This window comes from Phoenix dactylifera, unplaced genomic scaffold, assembly GCF_009389715.1.
Source record: "Phoenix dactylifera cultivar Barhee BC4 unplaced genomic scaffold, palm_55x_up_171113_PBpolish2nd_filt_p 001108F, whole genome shotgun sequence".
In the NCBI taxonomy this organism is placed as follows: domain Eukaryota; kingdom Viridiplantae; phylum Streptophyta; class Magnoliopsida; order Arecales; family Arecaceae; genus Phoenix; species Phoenix dactylifera.
Window position 1 is genome coordinate 69,031 of NW_024068452.1, and position 20,432 is coordinate 89,462.

Below are 20,432 nucleotides of genomic sequence, written 5' to 3' on the forward strand. Positions count from 1 at the left end.
TTGTAGTTTTCACGAGATCACAACAAACTCGGTCGGTTTTCACAGGCTCATCGACTAGAACCACCCGATTGTTTTTCCAGGATTACAATCGAACCCTTACACCGTTAGTTTTAACTTCGGCTCACCAACAAACCTCAACAATCTTGATTCAATCCCCTGATTGAATCAAGTAACAAGAAAACAGTTTGTAAAGAGTACAGGAAAAGCTTCTTAAAAAGCAAATATGAACAATATAAATAATGTAGAGTTAGAAGCCCTCAAACAGATTTTGGAAGAGGAAGAAGGGGCTTCTCGAACTCTGAGTCTCCTCTTTGAATGCACTGATGATCTGATGTCAGAGGAGAGCCTTGAATGCGAAGGAAACGTTTGTTGGATGGAGTTCAATGCGCTTTTTCCTTCTTTCTCTTATATTTACTCTTGAGAGCTTTTGGTAGGTGGAAACCCCTTTTTGTTTAAATGGAATAGCTCTCTTGATGTCTATTATTGTTCACTCTGGCTATTTAAACAGTCCACTTTGAAAACTAGCCGTTAGACACCATTTTGTGGCCGTTCTGCACAATCTGCAACTCCTGACAGTGTATCCGTTGGGGTTGGAGTCGACTCGCTCGATCTGGAGTCGACTCGGCTGTTGCTGGAGTCGACTCACACTTTACTGAAGACGAATCGCCCACTGTTCAGGATTTGAATTAAAGTGCTGTCCTGTTCTGGAGTCGACTCGGCCAACCCTAGAGTCGACTCGCCAATGTCTGGAGATGACTCGGCCCTCCGGAGACGACTCGTTCTCAGGGTTCCAGAGATCTATTTTTTCTGCATTTCTTTCTCGAGTCGACTCGGATCATCTTGGAGTCGACTCGGCTCTCAGAGCCCGAAAACTGATCCTCTGTGTTTGGAGTTGAACTGCCTCGGAGTCGACTCGGATTTTGTTGGGGTCGACTCGGCTGACTTGGGAGTCGACTCGGGAGCACTTGGAGTCGGCTCGGCTCTCAGAATCCAAAAACTGTTTCTCTGTGTTTTTGAGTTGAACTGCCTTGGAGTCGACTCGCACTTTGTTGGAGTCGACTCGCACTTTGTTGGAGTCGACTCGGCTCTCAGGATCCGAAAACTGTTTCTCTGTGTTTTGAGTTGAACTGCCTCGGAGTCGACTCGCACTTTGTTGGAGTCGACTCGGCAAACTTCGGAGTCGACTCATAACCTTCTGGAATCGACTCGGTTGCAGGGTCTGAAATACATTGTTCTGTCTTTCTTCTGTTACCCTTTGGAGTCGACTCGGAAACGTCGGGAGTCGACTCGGCAACCATCAGAGTCGACTCGAACCCTTCTGGAGTCGACTCGCTGACAGGGTCTGAAAATCAACTTTCTGTCTTTCTGTCAGTTCTCAGTCGGAGTCGACTCGTAGTGTACCGGAGTCGACTCGAGCATGTGCCAGAGCTTCTGAAACACTTGGAGTCGACTCGTAATCTTCCGGAGTCGACTCGAGCTTCAGACTTTGGTTCAAACTGAGTTCCATACTTAGCCAAAATGTATTGAACCAAAGCTAGAGACACTTAAACATAAATTCACAAATATTTGGCTGAAACACTAGATTGAATTCATTTGTATAAGATATACTCAAATGCTTTGAGCTCATCAAAATCAAATAGGGTTATAATCAATCACTCCACACAAGGGGTAGTAGCCAATGTCCCCATTCTCATTTCAGAAGATCTCATTGCTAGGGTCCTCCACTTGTCTCGCAATGGGATCGCTCCCACACATCTCACAGACAGGACAGAGGCTCTTACGGCCATTTTAGGAAGACCACCCCAATCCCCCATAGAGGAGGTGTCTGCAAATCAGCTTTCGGCTGAAATGCGACTCCTCCTGAGCATCATATCTAGGACCCTTTTTTTTAAGACTGGTCGGTTTGACTTTGTCTCAGAAAAGGACCTAGCATTGATGTTCTACATTCTACATGACATTTTCCTAAACTTTCCAAGGCTAATCTATAAGTATCTCTGTGAATCCTTAGATAAGCCTAGGCTAAGTCTTCCCTACGGTATGCTCTTTACACTTATCTTTAGGGAATTAGAGGTCCTTATCCTTGAGAGAGAACCCACACGCTCCCTCAAGCACACTGATCATATGGGTGAGGGGACTCTTCATAGAATGGGCTTCCATAAAGTAGAGGGAGTTTGGGTTAGGAGAACATCTTCATCCACACCATCTGACCCTACTACTCACCATTCACCTAGCCCTGACCATGACCAGGACCACTACACAGCTCCTCCCACTTTTCCATCCACTTCTGGTCCCTCATTCCTAACTGAACCATCCACTTCAGCTGGACCATCTACAGCTCCACCACCTCAGCAGCCTCTGAGGTCAGGATCAGCCCTGAGCAGCTCCGGGAGCTGAGAGATGAAATAGTGAGAGAGCTGTGAGGTCCACTTAGTGCTCCTTCCACTGATGTCATCCCCTCCACACCAGCTGTATCGATGATGATTGCATAGGTTAGAGAGAAGATGTCTCATAGGAGGAACTTGGTCCAGGGTCAGTATTTGAGCCTTCAAGCCATTAAGGAAGATACGAGATAGATGCGAGACAGCATCAGAGAGGAGCTTGGAAGGCAAAGTCAAGGTGCGGAAAGGCTTGCAAATGCCTTAATCTTCAAGCTTGACACTATTCAGGAGAATGTGACCCAGCTAACTGAGATACAATCTAAGGCCACCTCGGAGATCATCACACAACTAGGGAATGTATCTGAGGGGATAAGCTTGGTCATGCGACATACTAGACTGAGTATGGGAGCCACATCCTCCACTACTAGACGACCCTAGTGTATTTTTGATTTTATGATGTACAGTCCCTCGAGGACTTTTCTGATATGTATTCATTTTTGTACTTACTATAATGAATAGAGATTTTCCTTCAAAAATCTGTGCAATTTGACTTATTATGTGCTTTTTGATGTGATGACAAAAAGGGGGAGAAAAATGTAAAGGGATATAAACAAAAAAAACATTCTTAAGCAAAAATATAATTTGTTCTTAGTGGATTCAATACCTCGAGGCTGATTATTTCTCTGTTGGGGCTCCTCAAGGAGTAATCTCCAGAATCTATTCAAGAAATATTCGGAGATTAGTTGAATCATATTAAAGAACAAATTGTCAGATTTTCCTCTCTAATCAAAAGAAATTTAATAAAAAAAATTTGAACAAAGTTCGAACAAAAGAGAATGCAAATATTGAGGGGGAGAATCAAAATTATAAGCAATTTAAATTGAAAGAATATAAACCAAACAATTGAGTGTATGCTTTGAAGACTTATTTAATTCCAAATGAAAGGGGGAGCCTTAATTTCAAAGTTTACTGACTCATACCTTTCAATTCTGGATACATTAAATGACTAGACATTTGAATTCATTTTGAAACTTTACTACAAGTCAATTCATGTATGAGCAATTTACTTTACAAATACTCAATGTTTTGTCATCATCAAAAAGGGGAAGATTATGGAGTGATTGATTAAACCTCTATTTGATTTTGATGAGCTCAAAGCATTTCAGTATATCTTATGTTATACTAATGAATTCAATCTAGTATTTTAGGCATATATTTGTATATTTTCAATTAAGTGCCTCAAGCTTTGGTTCAAAATAAGTTGGACAAGTATTGAATCCTATTTGAACCAAGGGCTGATTCTCGAGTCGACTCCGGAAGATTACGAGTCGACTCCAAATGGTTCAGAGTTTCTGGCACCAGCTCGAGTCGACTCCGATACTCTACGAGTCGACTCCGACTGAGAACAGAAAGAAAGACAGAAAGATGGTTTCAGACCCTATCAGCGAGCCAACTCCAGAAGACTTCGAGTCGACTCCGATGCTTGACGAGTCGACTCTCTACAGATCCGAGTCGACTCCAAGGAGTAACAGACAGAAAAACAGAGAAGTGTTTTCTAGATCCTGTTACCGAGTCGACTCCAGAAGGATGCGAGTCGACTCCAACGTTTGGCGAGTCGACTCGTAATCATGCCAGAGTCGACTCTCAGAGGAAAGCGGACTGAAAGGCAGAGAACCAAACTCAGTGACCCTGTGAACGAGTCGACTCCGAGAATTTCAGAGTCGACCCAAGTCAACCGAGTCGACCCCAACAAAGTGCGAGTCGACTCCGATGCAGCTCAGATCAATAGACAGGGGATCGATTTTTCGGGCTCTGAGAGCCGAGTCGACTTCAAGAGGATCCGAGTCGACTCGAGAGAGAAATGCAGAAAAATAGATCTCTGGAATCCTGAGAACGAGCCGTCCCCAAAATGCCGAGTCATCTCCAGATCTTGGCGAGTCGACTCCAGGCTTGGATCGAGTCGACTCCAGGTTGGGACGGCACTTTAATTCAAATCCTGAACAGTGGGTGAGTCGTCTCCAGTAAAGCATGAGTCGACTCCAGCAACAGCCGAGTCGACTCCAGATCGAGCGAGTCGACTCCAACCCCAACGGATACATTGTCAGGAGGTGCAGACAGTGCAGAACGGCTACAAATCAGTGTCTAACAGCTATTTTTCAAAAGGGACTGTTTAAATAGCCAGAGTAAATTGTAGTAGATAACAAGAGAGTTACTCCATCTGTGCATTAATGCATTTCCAACTACCAAGAGTCCATTGAGAGAAAAGACAAGCAAAAGAAGGAAGAAACACATTTAATTCATTCCTAGAAGTTTTTCCTTCGCATTCAAGGCTCTTCTTCTGACATCAAATCTTCAGTGCACTCAAAGAGGAGACTCAGAGTTCGAGAAGCCCTTTCTTCCTCTTCCGAAATCTGTTTGAGGGCTTCTAACTTTACTCTATTCATATTGATTCATATTTGCTTTTTAAGAAGCTTTCCTTGTATCTTTTTTCAAACTATTTTTCTTACTTGGTTCAATCAGGGGATTGAATCAAGGGTTGTAAGGTTTGTTGGTGACCCAAGGTTAAAACCAACGGTGTAAGGGTTTGATTGTAATCCCGGAAAAACAATCGGGTGGTTCTAGTCAGTGAGCCTGTGAAAACCGACCAAGTTCGTTGTGATCTCGCGAAAACAACAAGTTGGATTGTGATCTTGTAAAACAACCGGCTGTAATCCAAGAAATTATAGTGAACTCCCAAGTGAAGCTTAGGGAGTGGACGTAGGAGCAAGGGTTGGCTCCGAACCACTATAAAATTTTCTTGTATTTGCATTGGCTATTTGTCTCTTCCAATCTCCTCGTCAAGTAGCTTAATTAACCTGCCTGCATTAGATTTAATTATTTACTAATCAAGTTTTAATTTGTCAATAATTAATCCAAACCCAATTCATCCCCCCTCTTGGGTTGTCTCCTTGGGCAACACTATATCATTATTTTATAGAAGTATTATAAATGAATAATATACTAGATAAATTCTGAAGATTGAAAAGAGCTTGCCTAAATCGAGGCGTGTGATATATACTGCCCTAAGAACGTAATTCGCCCCTTACGTGCGGGTTTGCGGCGATCTCGTCCTCAAGGCACAACAACCTGGCTCAACCCGATCCTCCTTTAATGAGCACGATCGCTAGGGAAGCTTGACCCGACCGACTGCTTCAGTTGCCTAGAAAAAATAAAAGAATATAGAAAGTAAAAAGTTGAAAAAAAAAAAACTCTGTCTGTGAAGAAACTCTCGGGAGACAAAGTACCAGTGAAAGAGAGATTAGATTAGATTAGGATTAATCCTGGAGGAGTCTATTTATAGACTCTATCCAAAGACTGAAGAGATGCAATGGTTCCGAAAATACGTAATATTTCGAAAACATCGTATTTGTTTGGAAGCCAGCGTTCTCTTCCGAAGAGTTACAACTTTTCTGAAAGAGATGTCTCATAAAATGGTATTTCAAAACATTTAAAACAACTAAAGGTTAGGGGATAAAAAAAATTTAAATCTTCTTTTAATTAAAACTCCAACAATCCCCCACAAAAGATTTAAATTTTTTGAACATCATATAGTAGAATATTTAGGCAACTTATATTATGCAATGGGTGAGGTGTCTCATGGACTTGAACCTCACTTAGTATTGATAATATCTATTTGAAAAAACTATAGTGAATTAGAACTTGAACTAGGTCCCTTAACTCAGACTTCTACTGATCACATACATAGTACAGATAAATTGGATGTTTATGTGGTCAGCGCCATTTAAAGGCCTTGCACTTCAGTTGCCCAAACTCGTAGTCGCAGCCTATACAATACTTCTTACATAGGTAAGTCCTCCAAGGGTATTTTGACCTAATACCCTACAAATTTTATATCTTGGACTTATTAAGAGTATAACTCAATCTTTTCAATATATATTTTTGTCACTGATAAGATCACTCATCATAGGGATGGGAGGAGATATACTTCAAAAAATATGTCCGAACACAATCACTCAATCAGCTTCATTTCTACCACATTGAACCTCCTTTATGAGATTTTCAATCACAGAGGTTAGATTTCCACTATCGGTGACCAAATAGTGGACTTAAGCCCCATCCCCCTCCATGAATCTAGGACTTCACTCCTAGATCAACCTTTAATTATAAGATCTGCCAAGTATTTTTAGACTTGACAAATTTCAAGAAAATGACATTACTCATTTTGAGTTGTCTTACAAATTTATGATGAATTCGGATATGCCAGTTCATCTTTTTGTTAGTACTCTTTTGATTTGTAAGATTTTAAGTAAGATTCTAAATTTTGAAATAAATGCAATTAAGAGCAATAATATAAATAAAATTAAATAACCACATGAAGAAATATAACAAGTAATGTAACTTTGTAATTTCTGTATATTTTTCAAAGCAACAGTATATATTTTAAGAATAGCTAATAATATGCACAGTTTTTAAAGCAATAATAATTTCTACATAGCTTTTAAAAATGCAAGAGTTTCTGCACAAATTTTAAAAATTCAGAAAATTCTGCATAGAAATTAAAGATTGCAGAAAATAGATTGCACATAAGTTAATGTTGTAGAAAATCTCCATGATTTTTAAAGCTACAGTAATTTTCTATATGGATTTTTAATCTACAAAAAATTTTTGCACAGACTTTGAAGTTGAAGAAAAAATTCTACAAATATTTGAAATCTACAGAAAATTTCTGTATAGTTTTTAAAGTTGCAAAAAATCTGTTTGCACAATTTTTAGAGCAATATGACTTTCATGTGGGTCAAACTACATTTAGAGATCCATTTGCGGTATTTTGTTTTATAGCCAAATTAGCCATAGGATAAACTACTGCGACTAGAAAAATCTTTGGAAGCATCTTTATGATAGGTTTAAATCCTAGCAAGGTTACTGGCCGGTGCAGACATAATTAATACCAATTTTGTAATACAACTAAATACATCTACAGTTATTATATATGGGAAAACAAATATGTGATGTTATTTTCCTGCAACTACAAAACCACTACATCAAGCATTGAAATTATATTTGTAAATGCAACAACTACAACCAAATATAATCTCATTTATAATGCATTTCTCAGTTACAAATATCCAAAGACTATCTAATTGATTATAATCTTGTCCAAAGGTAGTTCCATGTGCTCTTTTTTTATCACAGATTTTTGCATATAATGAAACACCATGTAGCCCTATAACCATATCCATCTGCAAGTTGAGCATAATTAAGATATCTCACTCATAAAATCGAATCACCAACATAACTCGGTTTCCATTGCTCCTCCATTATCTGGCACCATACAGGCTGCCTTTCTCAGACCAACTGCCATACATACAGCATATCATTTTTGACTGAAATTTCTTAGTCAGTCAATGCCATAATCATATGACAGATTGAACCTTGGGCACTTGGACAAAGAACTGCAGAGTTAAAGAATTCAACAAGCCAACTTTGGCCTATAATCTTTTGCAACATTTGGGTAACCTTTGACTTTTGTCATCTAGGTAGTTTTCTTAATCACTATGTTGGTACCTTGCTTCACCAACCTTGTCAACCTGTAAGCAACGCTGCTTTCACGTCATTGACTAAGTGGTTGACTTGGTAAGCTGTGTTATCTCTTAAGGATTTCTTTATAGTTAAACCACATTCCCAGTTGGGGTCCTTGTTTTTTAATGCAGCTTATACGGTCATGGACAGGCCAGTGCTTTACGTAGCTCCCTTGGTAGCCGCGCAGTTCTCTAATTTACACGTTTATGTCACTTCCATCTGCAGTGCACATCAAGTTAGATTGACCAATTTTCTTGTTGACCCATTTGTTGTTAGGTTCGCTCAATTTATCAATGGGTTGGGTTAAACTCAGGAACAAAAATCTTGGCATGACTCGTTCGTTTGAACCAGGTTACAGCAGTAATTTTGTTTACATGTTAGCCTGATTGTCATCATTTCTGCTATAGTTTATTATTCGTATGTATTTGCATGCATATGATATTCCAGTCTCCGTTACTGTGTATTTTGTGTAGGTAAGCATGCACATATGATGTGATAACATTGTCTATGTATAGAAGCCAAGTCTGGTACTGTGTTTACAGTTAACTGTTGCATTTTAAATTGGATAATTTGTTAATAACATTCTCAGGACATGTGAGTAGTGGAATTAATCCAAAATTAACCTCTTAATTTAGGAAAGTAAATGGCTTTCTTGTCCATTCCCTTTCTAATCAGGAACAAAACATTTTATCTATATTCACCTCTCTGGCATCTCCCTTTCCCACGGACATCTTTTATCGCATGCTCGGTAAGGAAAAGACTAATGGGGATGCTGGGTGAATTAAGAGGCATAAAGCAGATCCCAGAAGCTGGGATACTGCTTGCATGCAGCCACCTTTTGTACTATATAGTAAATCATCAGATGTCATAGGCCATGGAATCATCCTATTAAAAAAAAAAAGGAAAAAAAAATATTGTATATCAAGCAAGCTTCCAATAACAATGTTGCTACAACAATTCTCTATTAAAATCACGCTGTTGGAGAAATAGTGCTTAGAAATTGTTATATCATTATTTTATAGAAGTATTATAAATGAATAATATACTAAAATAAACTCTGAAGATTGAAAAGAGCTTGCCTAGATCGAGGCGTGTGATATACACTGCTCTAAAAACGTGATTTGCCCCCTACGTGCGGATTTGCGGCGATCTCATCCCTAAAGAACAATAGCTCGGTTCCGCCCGATTATCTTCTGACGAATACGATCGCTAGGAAGGCTTGACCTGACCGTCTCTTTCAATTGCCCAGAAAAAATAAAAAAATATAGAAAATAGAAGAAAATTATAAGAACTTTGTCTGTGGAAGAAACCCTCGAGAGACAAAGTACCAGTGAGAGAGAAAGATTAGATTAGATTAGGATTAATCCTGGAGAAGTCTAATTATAGACTCTATCCAAAGACTGAAGAGACGCAATGGTTCCGAAAATACATAATGTTTCGAAAACATCGTATCTTTTCGGAAGCCAGCATTCTCTTCCGAAGAGTTACAACTCTTCTGAAAGAGATGTCTCACAGAACAGTATTTCAAAACATTTAAAACAACTAAAGGTTAGAAGATAAAAAAAGTTAAATCTTTTTTTTTAATTAAAACTCCAACACAACACATGGATCAAGAAAGTATCAAACCAAACTGGGCAACCAAGTGCTTCCATCACACAACGTATAGTAAAACATGGACCAATGATGAGACATTGACAAGAACATATAGCTTGGTATTCATTTTCATTTATCACTGTGGATGCAAGAATGTAAAAGAACAAATACTCCAAACGGAGACTTAAGAAGTAGAAATGAAGCTGAATCTAGAAAACACTACAAGAAGCACTAGCACTCTTCAAATATCTGTCGAAGAGCTCCACATGGCATAGAAGACACTGCTCGAAGAACAAGTCGCACTTCTCAGTATAAAACCATGGTACTGTTACGGAGGTATAAGTGGCTCTCCACTGCACCGCTATATAGTGCCCTCTCGGTTGGATTCCTTTCACTTAGGCTTGAGTTCACATCCCCTGCATACCAGTTGGACATAGAATTAAAATTAAACAAGAAAGCATCATGATGAGGCAATGGAATAATAGTATATCTCCCATTTCTTATCCTATTTTGGGTTCCTGATATTATTTGGACATTGCAACTCTTTTAGAAGTGTTAGGCATCATAACTTATATTTATGAAGTCAAGAGTCAATGATGAAGTCAGAAGAGAAAATAAAGTGATACTTCAGTTAATCATTCAATACCAAGAGTCTTAACCACATGAGGGAAGCATAAACGTGTGATTCACAGTAGTCTAATTATATCACTGAGTGGATGCAACTAATGTTTAGCATGAAGGAAATCTACTTATTATTCTTTGCTGGAAAATTGTTACTCCAAGAATTATTACCACTAGTGATTATCAACAATTTCTCTCTGAAGAATCTAATGATTTAATTTTTCACATGAAAAGGAGTCCGTCTAAATCTATGAAGAGCAAGATACGAGCCCCAGATGCACCACTCTCGAAACAAATTCATTGCTGAAAAGGACTTCACACACATTATGTCTAGAATATTTCTCACTTCAGCAGAAGCACTTGTGGAATGCTTGCTCTCAGATGCTGGAGATATGTTTATCTTTTCAATAGGTAGGAGGCAGTCACTTTCTTCAGGTAGCTGCATCTGCAGGTCCGTTATCTCTTTGCTTAGTGCCTCGGCCTTGGATAAAAATTAAGAAACTTAGATGTTTATGATTTGTAAGAAAAAAAAACTTAGACTTCTATGATTGGTAACACAAGAGAAAACTTGTTCTATCTTACCTCCAGATCCGCTCTTTGAAGCTCGATGGTTACGCTTGAGTTCTCTCTTTGTAAGGATTCAAGCTGATCAGACAATCTTGCCAGCTGGAGAAATAGCAACATCTTATAAATACACAAATTTTATGGATACACAAGTTATGTTGAACAGGGAAAAAGACTGAGGAACGTGAGTCCACAGGTTTATGGCTATAACTGAAAATATAATTTATTCAAAATCAAATGAAGAGAAGCCTATCTTGTCTATAAAATATAGCAGAAAGACCTATTTCAAATCCTGCATACATATGCAACTTGTCTGTGGAAATTAGGACGTCACAACAAGCATGCTAGTGACAAAAATACAATGGAGAAGGACTTCATGAGAACCAATCTATTGTGCTAGTAAGTTGGTGATCGAGAAAGCTGATGTGGATCTTATATCGTATCATCCATAACATTTTGGTTCATCTTTGGAAGTAAGATATTATCTTATATACTTATAGAAGAAGCATATAGAATAACAGAGGATTATGTGATGTTCTTGCAAACTGTAAAAGCTGAATGCCTTCAAAGGCCATATATAATTATATAAGACCATATATATATACTATATCCAAGAAGATAAAGGAAAGAGAAAAGATGAAAAGCTCCTAAAATGGAGGGGAGATGGAAATGATGCATACTAAAAATAGGTGAAGCAGGGCATCCAACAAGATCGATCAATGGTCAGAAGCAACCCATACAAGATTGCAGAACGTAGTGCAAGAAATTATTTTCTCAATTAAAAGGATCAGTGAAACACCCATTGTCTAGTCAAAGGACAAACGATTCTATCAAGTGCTTTACTTGAACATTCAAGATTAGAGAGTTGGGATAATGACAGTGGCATTAGAAAAAAAGATTGCCTCCATGTACTTTTTTTTAATATAATGAATGGTATAACATATCAAAAAGAATTCTATAATGTTGCTCTGATGTCGAAAAGAATGGTATAACATGTAAACAAAGGAAAGATGACTCTGCCTTCATGCCTTGTGTTTTCTTACCAATGCAAGCATTGGTTTTCACCATTTTCTTGATATATATTTCTCTACAGTCAGGAATATTTCTATGTCCAGCACATCGAAGTTGACCGAATCAGGAAGATTCAGAAAGTATTACTATTTCAAGTTTTGATCAAGAAGAACCGAAGCAAGAAGATTCATCTCGCACCTGTTCCGTTTGAAGTCTTTGTGTTGGGAAAAATTTAAATGCGCACGCGGCCCGAAATTTGGCCGCGTGCGCGTTTGAGAGAAAAAAAAAATAAAAGGGTAACGCCCAGCGGGCGTTACGCTTTGGAAACGGCCGCGGCCGCGGCCGCGTGCTCGTTTGAAAACGAAAACGCCAACGGGTGTTTTCGTTCGCATTAAATGGACGCGTGCGCCCGTTGGCGCACGTTGCGCGGACGCGTCCGCGGAAGGCGCGGACGCGTCCGCCGAAAAGACCATATTGCCCCCGATTAAATCCCTATATAAACCCCTCCATTTCATCTCTTTAGGTACACGAAAAATTTCAGAAAAATAGTGGAAAAATTCTTCTCCCTCTTAGCCACTTCCAAATTTTATTTTACATTTTTTATTCAGTTTATTTAGTTCTTTTCATTCCGTTCTTTGCTGGATCTGCAAGTCCGATCAGGTTCGCTTTGACTTCTTCCGAGACGTGCCGAAGAAGAGGTTGTAGGGTCGTCGTATCTCCGAGAAGGATTGCCGGGTGACCCGTACGTGGGGGCAAATACTTCTTTGGGACAGCGTCTACGCGCTTCGACCTGCTTTCAATCAGGCTATTTCTTCTACCTTTATTTTTTATTTTAATATTAGTAGATTGGTAGGATTTGAAATTCTATGATATAAACTTATTAAATGCATAGATTTACTTTGTGCTAGAATAGATTTATTTTGTATTAAAATAGAATTATTTGGATGCCGAATGATATGCATGTATATTATTTCCTTTAAGATTATTTTTATTAATTGAATTTATAGATTTATTTATTTAGTTAGGAGATATATTGCTAACAATCCAAAGAAGTATATATTTTTGTTAGTAATATATAATTAATTAAATTCTTTATTACAATTGTGGCATATTAGATTTTAATTGCAATAATTGTTTTTGCTAGCACATCATCAATAATAAATTATTCTAAAGAGTTAATAATTTGGTTAACCTCCAAGAGGTTTATTATACCTCCATTTGGACTTCTCAAGGAGTAATTTCCAGATCCCATTCAAACGGAAAATTCGGAAATTGGTTGATACATAATAGTTAATCTATTGAATTGACTTATTAGATCTCAATAAATTATTTTAATAAAGGAATAAATATTTTAATTCGCTGAATTGACATTTTAGATCTTAATTACAATAATTGATTTGCCATAAAATTAGTAATCAATTATTTCAATAAGGCAATAATTCAAATCTAACATATAATTCATTAAATTGATATTTTAGATCTCAATTAAAATAATTGATTTGCTACTACTAAATTAGTAATCAATCATTGCTAATTCGGAAAATTCAAACGAAAAATTTTGAAATTAGTTAATCCACAATATCTAATTTAAATTTGCATTTAGGTTTTTTTTTAAATATTGAATTTGTGTGATTTCTAGTGATTATATCCACTAACTAATAGTGTCTAAGAAAAGCTTGTCAAAAAGGCATACGTGCCTAAGAAAGGCTGGTACTTAAGTGAGCCTAGTGCTCCACCACCGATCTGGAGCTGATCTGGCTATTAGTTTTTAGATATATCAATTAGACATCCAAAGTTCAATATAAATATTAGTGCAATCTTTTGACATAGATTTTTTTGCCTTCAATCAGGTTTCTGTCACTATTCTGTAACCCTGATCCTATGGCCTCAAACACTAGTGACCATCTTAGTGCCAAACCTGAAAAATTTGATGGCCATAACTTTAGGAGGTGGCAGAACCAAATGCGGTTCTGGCTCACCACATTAGGGTTAATCTCAGCCATAGGTGAAAGTACGACCGAAGTTGATAACGGATCCAACCCAACTACCTCTTCCAACACTGAACATTCTGCCTCCACTAGCACACCCTCTAGGACACCTGATGAGATAGATTATCATTGTATCCATAGAATCCTAGGTGCTCTTTCTGAGAGGCTGTATGATATCTATTACACAGCCAAGAGTGCCAAAGAACTCTGGGACACCCTAGATAGCAAATATGGTCTTGATGATGCTGGGGTAAAGAGGTTCAAGGCCTCCGATTTCAATAAGTTTAGGATGGTGGACTCAAAGCCTATGAATGACCAAATTCATGAATTTGAAACCCTGATCCACCAGCTTAGGGCTAATGGAACCAATTTGGATGAATCATTCCAGGTAGCCTGTTTGATAGATAAACTACCTACTTCCTGGTCTGATTTTGCTAAGACCCTGAGCCATACCCAAGGAATTCTCACCCTAACCCAAGTCTTAAACTCCATTAGGATTGAAGAGCAGCATAGGCTCAGAAATAATACCTCTACTGGATCTAAAAATAATGCATATAATGTAGAAGCTCCTCCTAAGAAAAATCAGAACCGACCCTTCCGAAAGAATTTCAAGAAGAAACCCTACAACCCTAGAAACCCTAACCACCACTACAATGGGAAGCCTATTCAATCCCAGGAGCAGAAGAAGAAGAAAGAGGAAGGTGGTGCTCGTTTCTGTTATGTGTGTGGTCGGACCAACCATTTGTCTCCACAGTGCTTCTATAAGAAGACTGCACCTCTTCAATCTAAGAAGAAGGGTCCACACACATCCAGTGCTCAAGTCAACATGGTGACTTCCGGCGCTGGCTCCTCTGAGACAGCTTTCAGGTCTGTTTCCTTCACTCCTGAAGTTAACATGACTTTACAAGCACTAGATTGGTGGATTGATACCGGAGCTGGTATTCATATTTGTTCGGATCGTTCCTGGTTTTCTTCTTACCAGATCTCAAGTGGAGGAGCTGTGATCATGGCAAACAGCTCGGAGGCACGTGTGTTAGGAGTAGGACGTGTGGACTTAAAGCTTACCTCTGGAAAAGTCCTGTCACTGCACGGCGTCCAACATGTTCCAGTTGTTAGGAGAAACCTCATTAGTGGTTCTTTGCTTGTCCAGCAAGGCTTTCGTCTTGTCTTTGAGTCCAATAAGGTTGTAATTTCTCATGGTGTTATGTTTATTGGAAAAGGATTCCTTAGTGAAGGATTGTTCAAATTGAATGTAATAGCTCCTTCAATAAATGAAAATCCTTTGATTATGAATATAGAGCCTCCTTCTATTTGGCATGGTAGATTAGGTCATGTAAATTATAATTCAATTAAGCAACTTATGAACCTAAATCTAATACCAAAAAGTGATCTCAAGAACCATGAGAAATGTCAAACTTGTGTAGAAGCCAAACTCCCTAGGAAGCCTTTTAAATCTGTTAATAGGGATTCTGATCTATTAGAGTTGATTCATAGTGATGTTTGTGACTCTGGTAGAACTTCTAGGGGAGGTAACAGATACTTTGTAACATTTATAGATGATCTATCGAAGTTCTGTTACATCTACCTAATTAAAACCAAGGATGAGGTGCTCAGCAAATTTAAAATTTTTAAGATTGAAGCTGAGAACCAACAGGAAAAGAAAATTAAAATTCTTAGATCAGATCGGGGAGGTGAATATACATCAAATGACATAACTCAATTCTGTGAAGATCATGGAATCATTCATGAAGTGACTGCACCCTATTCTCCCCAATCAAATGGAGTAGCAGAAAGGAAGAATAGGACTTTAATGGATATGGTGAACTCCATGCTTATAAGCTCAGGAGTACCAGAAAATTTGTGGGGGGAAGCTCTTGTTTCAGCCTGTTATATCCTTAATAGAATTCCCTCTAAAAATAATGATCTAACCCCATATGAAGTTTGGAAACATAGAAAACCTAATCTTAGCTATTTAAAAGTGTGGGGGTGCTTGGCAAAAGTAAAAATACCTGATTTTAAGAGAAAGAAAATAGGCCCTAAAACAGTGGATGCCATATTCATAGGTTATGCAGCCAATAGTAATGCTAATAGATTTCTGGTAATAAGTTCAGAAATAAATGATATTAGTAACAACACTATCATAGAAGCCAGAGATGCAACATATTTTGAAGACACCTTTCCACTTAAGACTAGAGTAGATAGCGGTATAGCTAGTAGCTCTAGTAGAATAAGGACAAGAACAATAGAAGTAGAAGCAGAACCTAGGAGGAGTAAAAGATCCAGGGTAGAGAAAACATTTGGAGATGATTTTTATACCTTCCTAATAGAAGACTCTCCAACTACCTTTGAGGACGCAATGAAATCTTTGGATTCACCTTTTTGGAGAGAAGCTGTGGACAATGAGATGCAATCAATTATCCAAAACCATACTTGGGAATTGACTGATCTTCCTCCTGGTTGTAAAACAATAGGATGCAAATGGATCTTTAAGAAGAAACTTAGGCCTGATGGCTCTGTAGATAAATTTAAGGCTAGATTAGTTGCCAAGGGCTTTACTCAGAGACCTGGGGTAGATTTCTTTGATGTTTATGCACCTGTAGCTAGGATAACTACTATTAGGGTCCTTATAGCATTAGCCTCCATTCATAGATTAGTGATTCATCAGATGGATGTTAAGACAGCTTTTCTAAATGGAGACTTAAATGAAGAAATTTATATGGACCAACCAGAGGGATTTAAAACCCCAGGCCAAGAAAATAAAGTTTGCAGACTAGTCAGATCTCTTTATGGTCTTAAACAAGCACCTAAGCAATGGCATTTGAAATTTGATGAAACCATAATGACATTTGGATTTGAAATCAATAGCACAGACGAATGTGTATATCATAAGAGAGTTGGACACAAATTTGTGATCTTGTGCCTTTATGTAGATGATATACTGATCTTTGGGACAGATCTTCAGATAATTGATGAAGTAAAACAATTTTTAAGTCATAAGTTTGATATGAAAGACTTGGGACAAGCTGACTTAATTTTAAATACCAAAATAATTAGAAGTGCAAATGGAATTGAGTTATCCCAAAGTCATTATGTTGACAAGATACTCAACAAATTTAATTATTCGGATTGTCAGCCTGTCTCTACTCCCTTTGATCCCTCTACACATCTTAAGAAGAACTTAGGAACTCCTATCCTTCAAAGCCTATATGCTCAAATCATAGGCTCACTAGGATTCCTAACTAACTACACTAGGCCAGACATAGCATATGCTGTAAATAGACTTAGTAGATATACTGTTAATCCAAATAGAGATCATTGGACAGCATTAGAGAGAATTCTTAGGTATCTTAAGGGTACCAAGTCCTATAGTTTGCACTTTAGTGGGTTTCCTGCTGTTCTAGAAGGCTATAGTGATGCCAACTGGATCAGCGATACCTTAGATGTTAAATCCACCACAGGATACGTCTTTCTCCTAGGAGGTGCTGCTGTGTCTTGGAAATCCACCAAACAAACCTTAATATCTAGGAGTACCATAGAATCTGAACTGATAGCTTTAGACACTACTAGCACTGAGGCTGAGTGGCTCAGAGATCTACTTATAGACCTTCCTGTAGATGAGTCACCTTTACCACCTGTCTCCTTACATTGTGACTGTAAATCTGCAATAGATAAGTGCAACCAAGAAAATGCCAATGTAAAAATGAACAGGCACTTAAAAGTACGTCATAAATCATTGAGATATAAATTGAAAAATAATGTTATTGCCTTGAATTTTGTAAAATCAGAAAATAATTTGGCTGATCAGCTTACAAAAGGTTTATCTAGAACAGTGGTTCTAGAGTCGTCGAGGGGGATGGGGCTTAGCCCATAAAGATAGATCACCACGGTGGGAACCCAACCTTAAAAGGTTCAATGGGTAGAAACAAACCGAAGTGTGACTAAGAGGAGCACTATTTTATGTTGTCCTCATCCCTATGGCGCTAGTGCTCATAAAAGCAAGCGGTAGGATGAGTTCGTTTGTATAACTCTTAATGAGTCCGAGACCCAAGAGGCAGGAGCTTCCTTGCTAGCTTCCTTATTAGGACTCACCTATATGTGCAGTCGTGAGGCCGCGATTATGGAAAATGGGCGATTCCCTAAAAAGCACATGATAGATATCTGCGCATGGCCATAACAGCGCAACCCGCTTAGAACCCAGATCGGGCTATATTATGTGTGTTGTTGATTTAATCTGAGCCATGGACCGAGGTTCAAGGTTAAGACCACCTTGGCTCCACAGATGTAATCAATTGTCACTAAGTGAAGGTTCAAACCGAAAGGTACCTACACCTATTACATAATATAAGATATCCAGCATTTTATTTTGATTTTAAAATTATTTAAATTTTTTGTGGGGGATTGTTGGGAAAAATTTAAATGCGCACGCGGCCCGAAATTTGGCCGCATGCGCGTTTGAGAGAAAAAAAAAATAAAAGGGTAACGCCCAGCGGGCGTTACGCTTTGGAAACGGCCGCGGCCGCGGCCGCGTGCTCGTTTGAAAACGAAAACGCCAACGGGCGTTTTCGTTCGCATTAAATGGACGCGTGCGCCCGTTGGCGCACGTTGCGCGGACGCGTCCGCGGAAGGCGCGGACGCGTCCGCGGAAGGCGCGGACGCGTCCGCCGAAAAGACCATATTGCCCCCGATTAAATCCCTATATAAACCCCTCCATTTCATCTCTTTAGGTACACGAAAAATTTCAGAAAAATAGTGGAAAAATTCTGGAAAAATTCTTCTCCCTCTTAGCCACTTCCAAATTTTATTTTACATTTTTTATTCAGTTTATTTAGTTCTTTTCATTCCGTTCTTTGCTGGATCTGCAAGTCCGATCAGGTTCGCTTTGACTTCTTCCGAGACGTGCCGAAGAAGAGGTTGTAGGGTCGTCGTATCTCCGAGAAGGATTGCCGGGTGACCCGTACGTGGGGGCAAATACTTCTTTGGGACAGCGTCTACGCGCTTCGACCTGCTTTCAATCAGGCTATTTCTTCTACCTTTATTTTTTATTTTAATATTAGTAGATTGGTAGGATTTGAAATTCTATGATATAAACTTATTAAATGCATAGATTTACTTTGTGCTAGAATAGATTTATTTTGTATTAAAATAGAATTATTTGGATGCCGAATGATATGCATGTATATTATTTCCTTTAAGATTATTTTTATTAATTAAATTTATAGATTTATTTATTTAGTTAAGAGATATATTGCTAACACTTTGTACCGTCTCAAAAGGCTCAAGGTGTTTCTTGATAGCTCTCGCTGCATCCTCTATTTCGGCACTTTCCCTTTCCTTGTTCTCCTTTTCCTGGAGGCACGTTCTCAGCTGCGTGGCGTTCATGCTCGTGCCATCCTGTTACAATTCCAAGGAAAAATTAAAGAACGCTATCCGTATATATGTGGAGAGAGAGAGAGAGAGAGATTAAAAAGGCAAGAATTAGGGAAAGGAGCACAAACCTCGAGTTGTTGCAAGCGCATGCCAGAGTTGTCCACTAACTCCAGGAGGACCCGGATTGCATCTCGGAGGCAGATCTGTTCCTTCTCGCAATCGTTAAGCTGCTGCTGCTTGAGAGTAGAGATCTCATCTTGGACTTGGAGGCTTCTGCGGTCGTCCAGGTTGATGAAGGGCTGCAGCTCCGATGATGAGCTGCCGGTGGATTCTTGGATGATCCTCGGGGACCGTGGAGAGAGCTCCATTGGTTGGGAACCAAGAAAACCCAAGAAACCCCCCAAAACCGCAAGAACAAGAACAGAAGCGGATCTCGAAACTAAGAGCAACAAGAAGCTCTTTAAGCAGGGAAGGCCGGGGGGGGGGGGGGGGGGGGGGGGGGGGGGGGGGGGGGGGGGGGGGGGGGGTATGGAGGGGAGGGGTCGCGCGAGAGAGAGGGGACAGGGAGAGGAATGTGGAGGGAGGGGGGAAGAATGGCTCCATTTGATAAACGATGACACGCCAATTACGTTACAGCGAAAGTGGACGCCAACTAGGCGCTCTACACGTGGCGCTGTAGAATTGGACAATTAGCGTTAGACGCCGGTTATCGTTGGATACCGGTCCAATGCACGGGGTTATATTTGTTTAAATCATAGTACCCTTTCTTCTTTCTTTCTTTTTTTTTTTTTTTTTTTTTGCTAAAAAAATCATAGTACCTTGGAAACCAATTATTTGCTGATATTGGTGTTATCAAACACGTTTTGTAAAGCCCAGCAAACTGCCCCGGTCAACATGTCCGCCCAGTCGCTTTGGCCCCTAAAAATAATAATAATAATAATAATAAAAACATTTGCGCGCATATGCTTCCTTTTGAGTTGGTCAGATTTTAACTGATCCCGGTCGGATTCTGGTCGCAGCCGAGCTCTATAAGAGCTCCTCCCCATCCTCCATCAGAGGTCCAACCTCGATCGGAGCTCTCCGCCGGAAACTTCGGCATCTTTCCTCTACCGCTACCAACCATCGCCGGAACCATGTAAGAACCCGACAACTTTGATTGGCCTCTCTCCCCCTTCCATGGTCCTTGAACGCTTTGATTCCGGCCGATGATATCCGAATTTTTGTGAAGAATTAAATACCCTGTTACTTCTCTTTTCCGCCTGGTTCTACCTCCGGTGCTTGTCACTAGGGCCTTCCTCCAATCCCTTGAAGTGGCAAGAGACCATGGTCG

At 39.3% G+C, this 20,432-nt stretch overlaps 1 protein-coding gene across 1 annotated transcript; it reads right to left on the bottom strand.

The window, feature by feature from the left end:
* Positions 1-18,964: 18,964 nt before the first annotated feature.
* Positions 18,965-19,482, bottom strand: LOC120107989. Its single transcript, XM_039121522.1, has 2 exons — positions 19,231-19,482; positions 18,965-19,126 (listed from the first exon to the last, which is right to left on the bottom strand). The coding sequence occupies exons 1-2, from the start codon at positions 19,468-19,470 to the stop codon at positions 18,965-18,967; spliced, it is 402 nt and encodes a 133-aa protein (XP_038977450.1). The 5' UTR covers positions 19,471-19,482.
* Between the last annotated feature and the right edge of the window lie 950 nt (positions 19,483-20,432).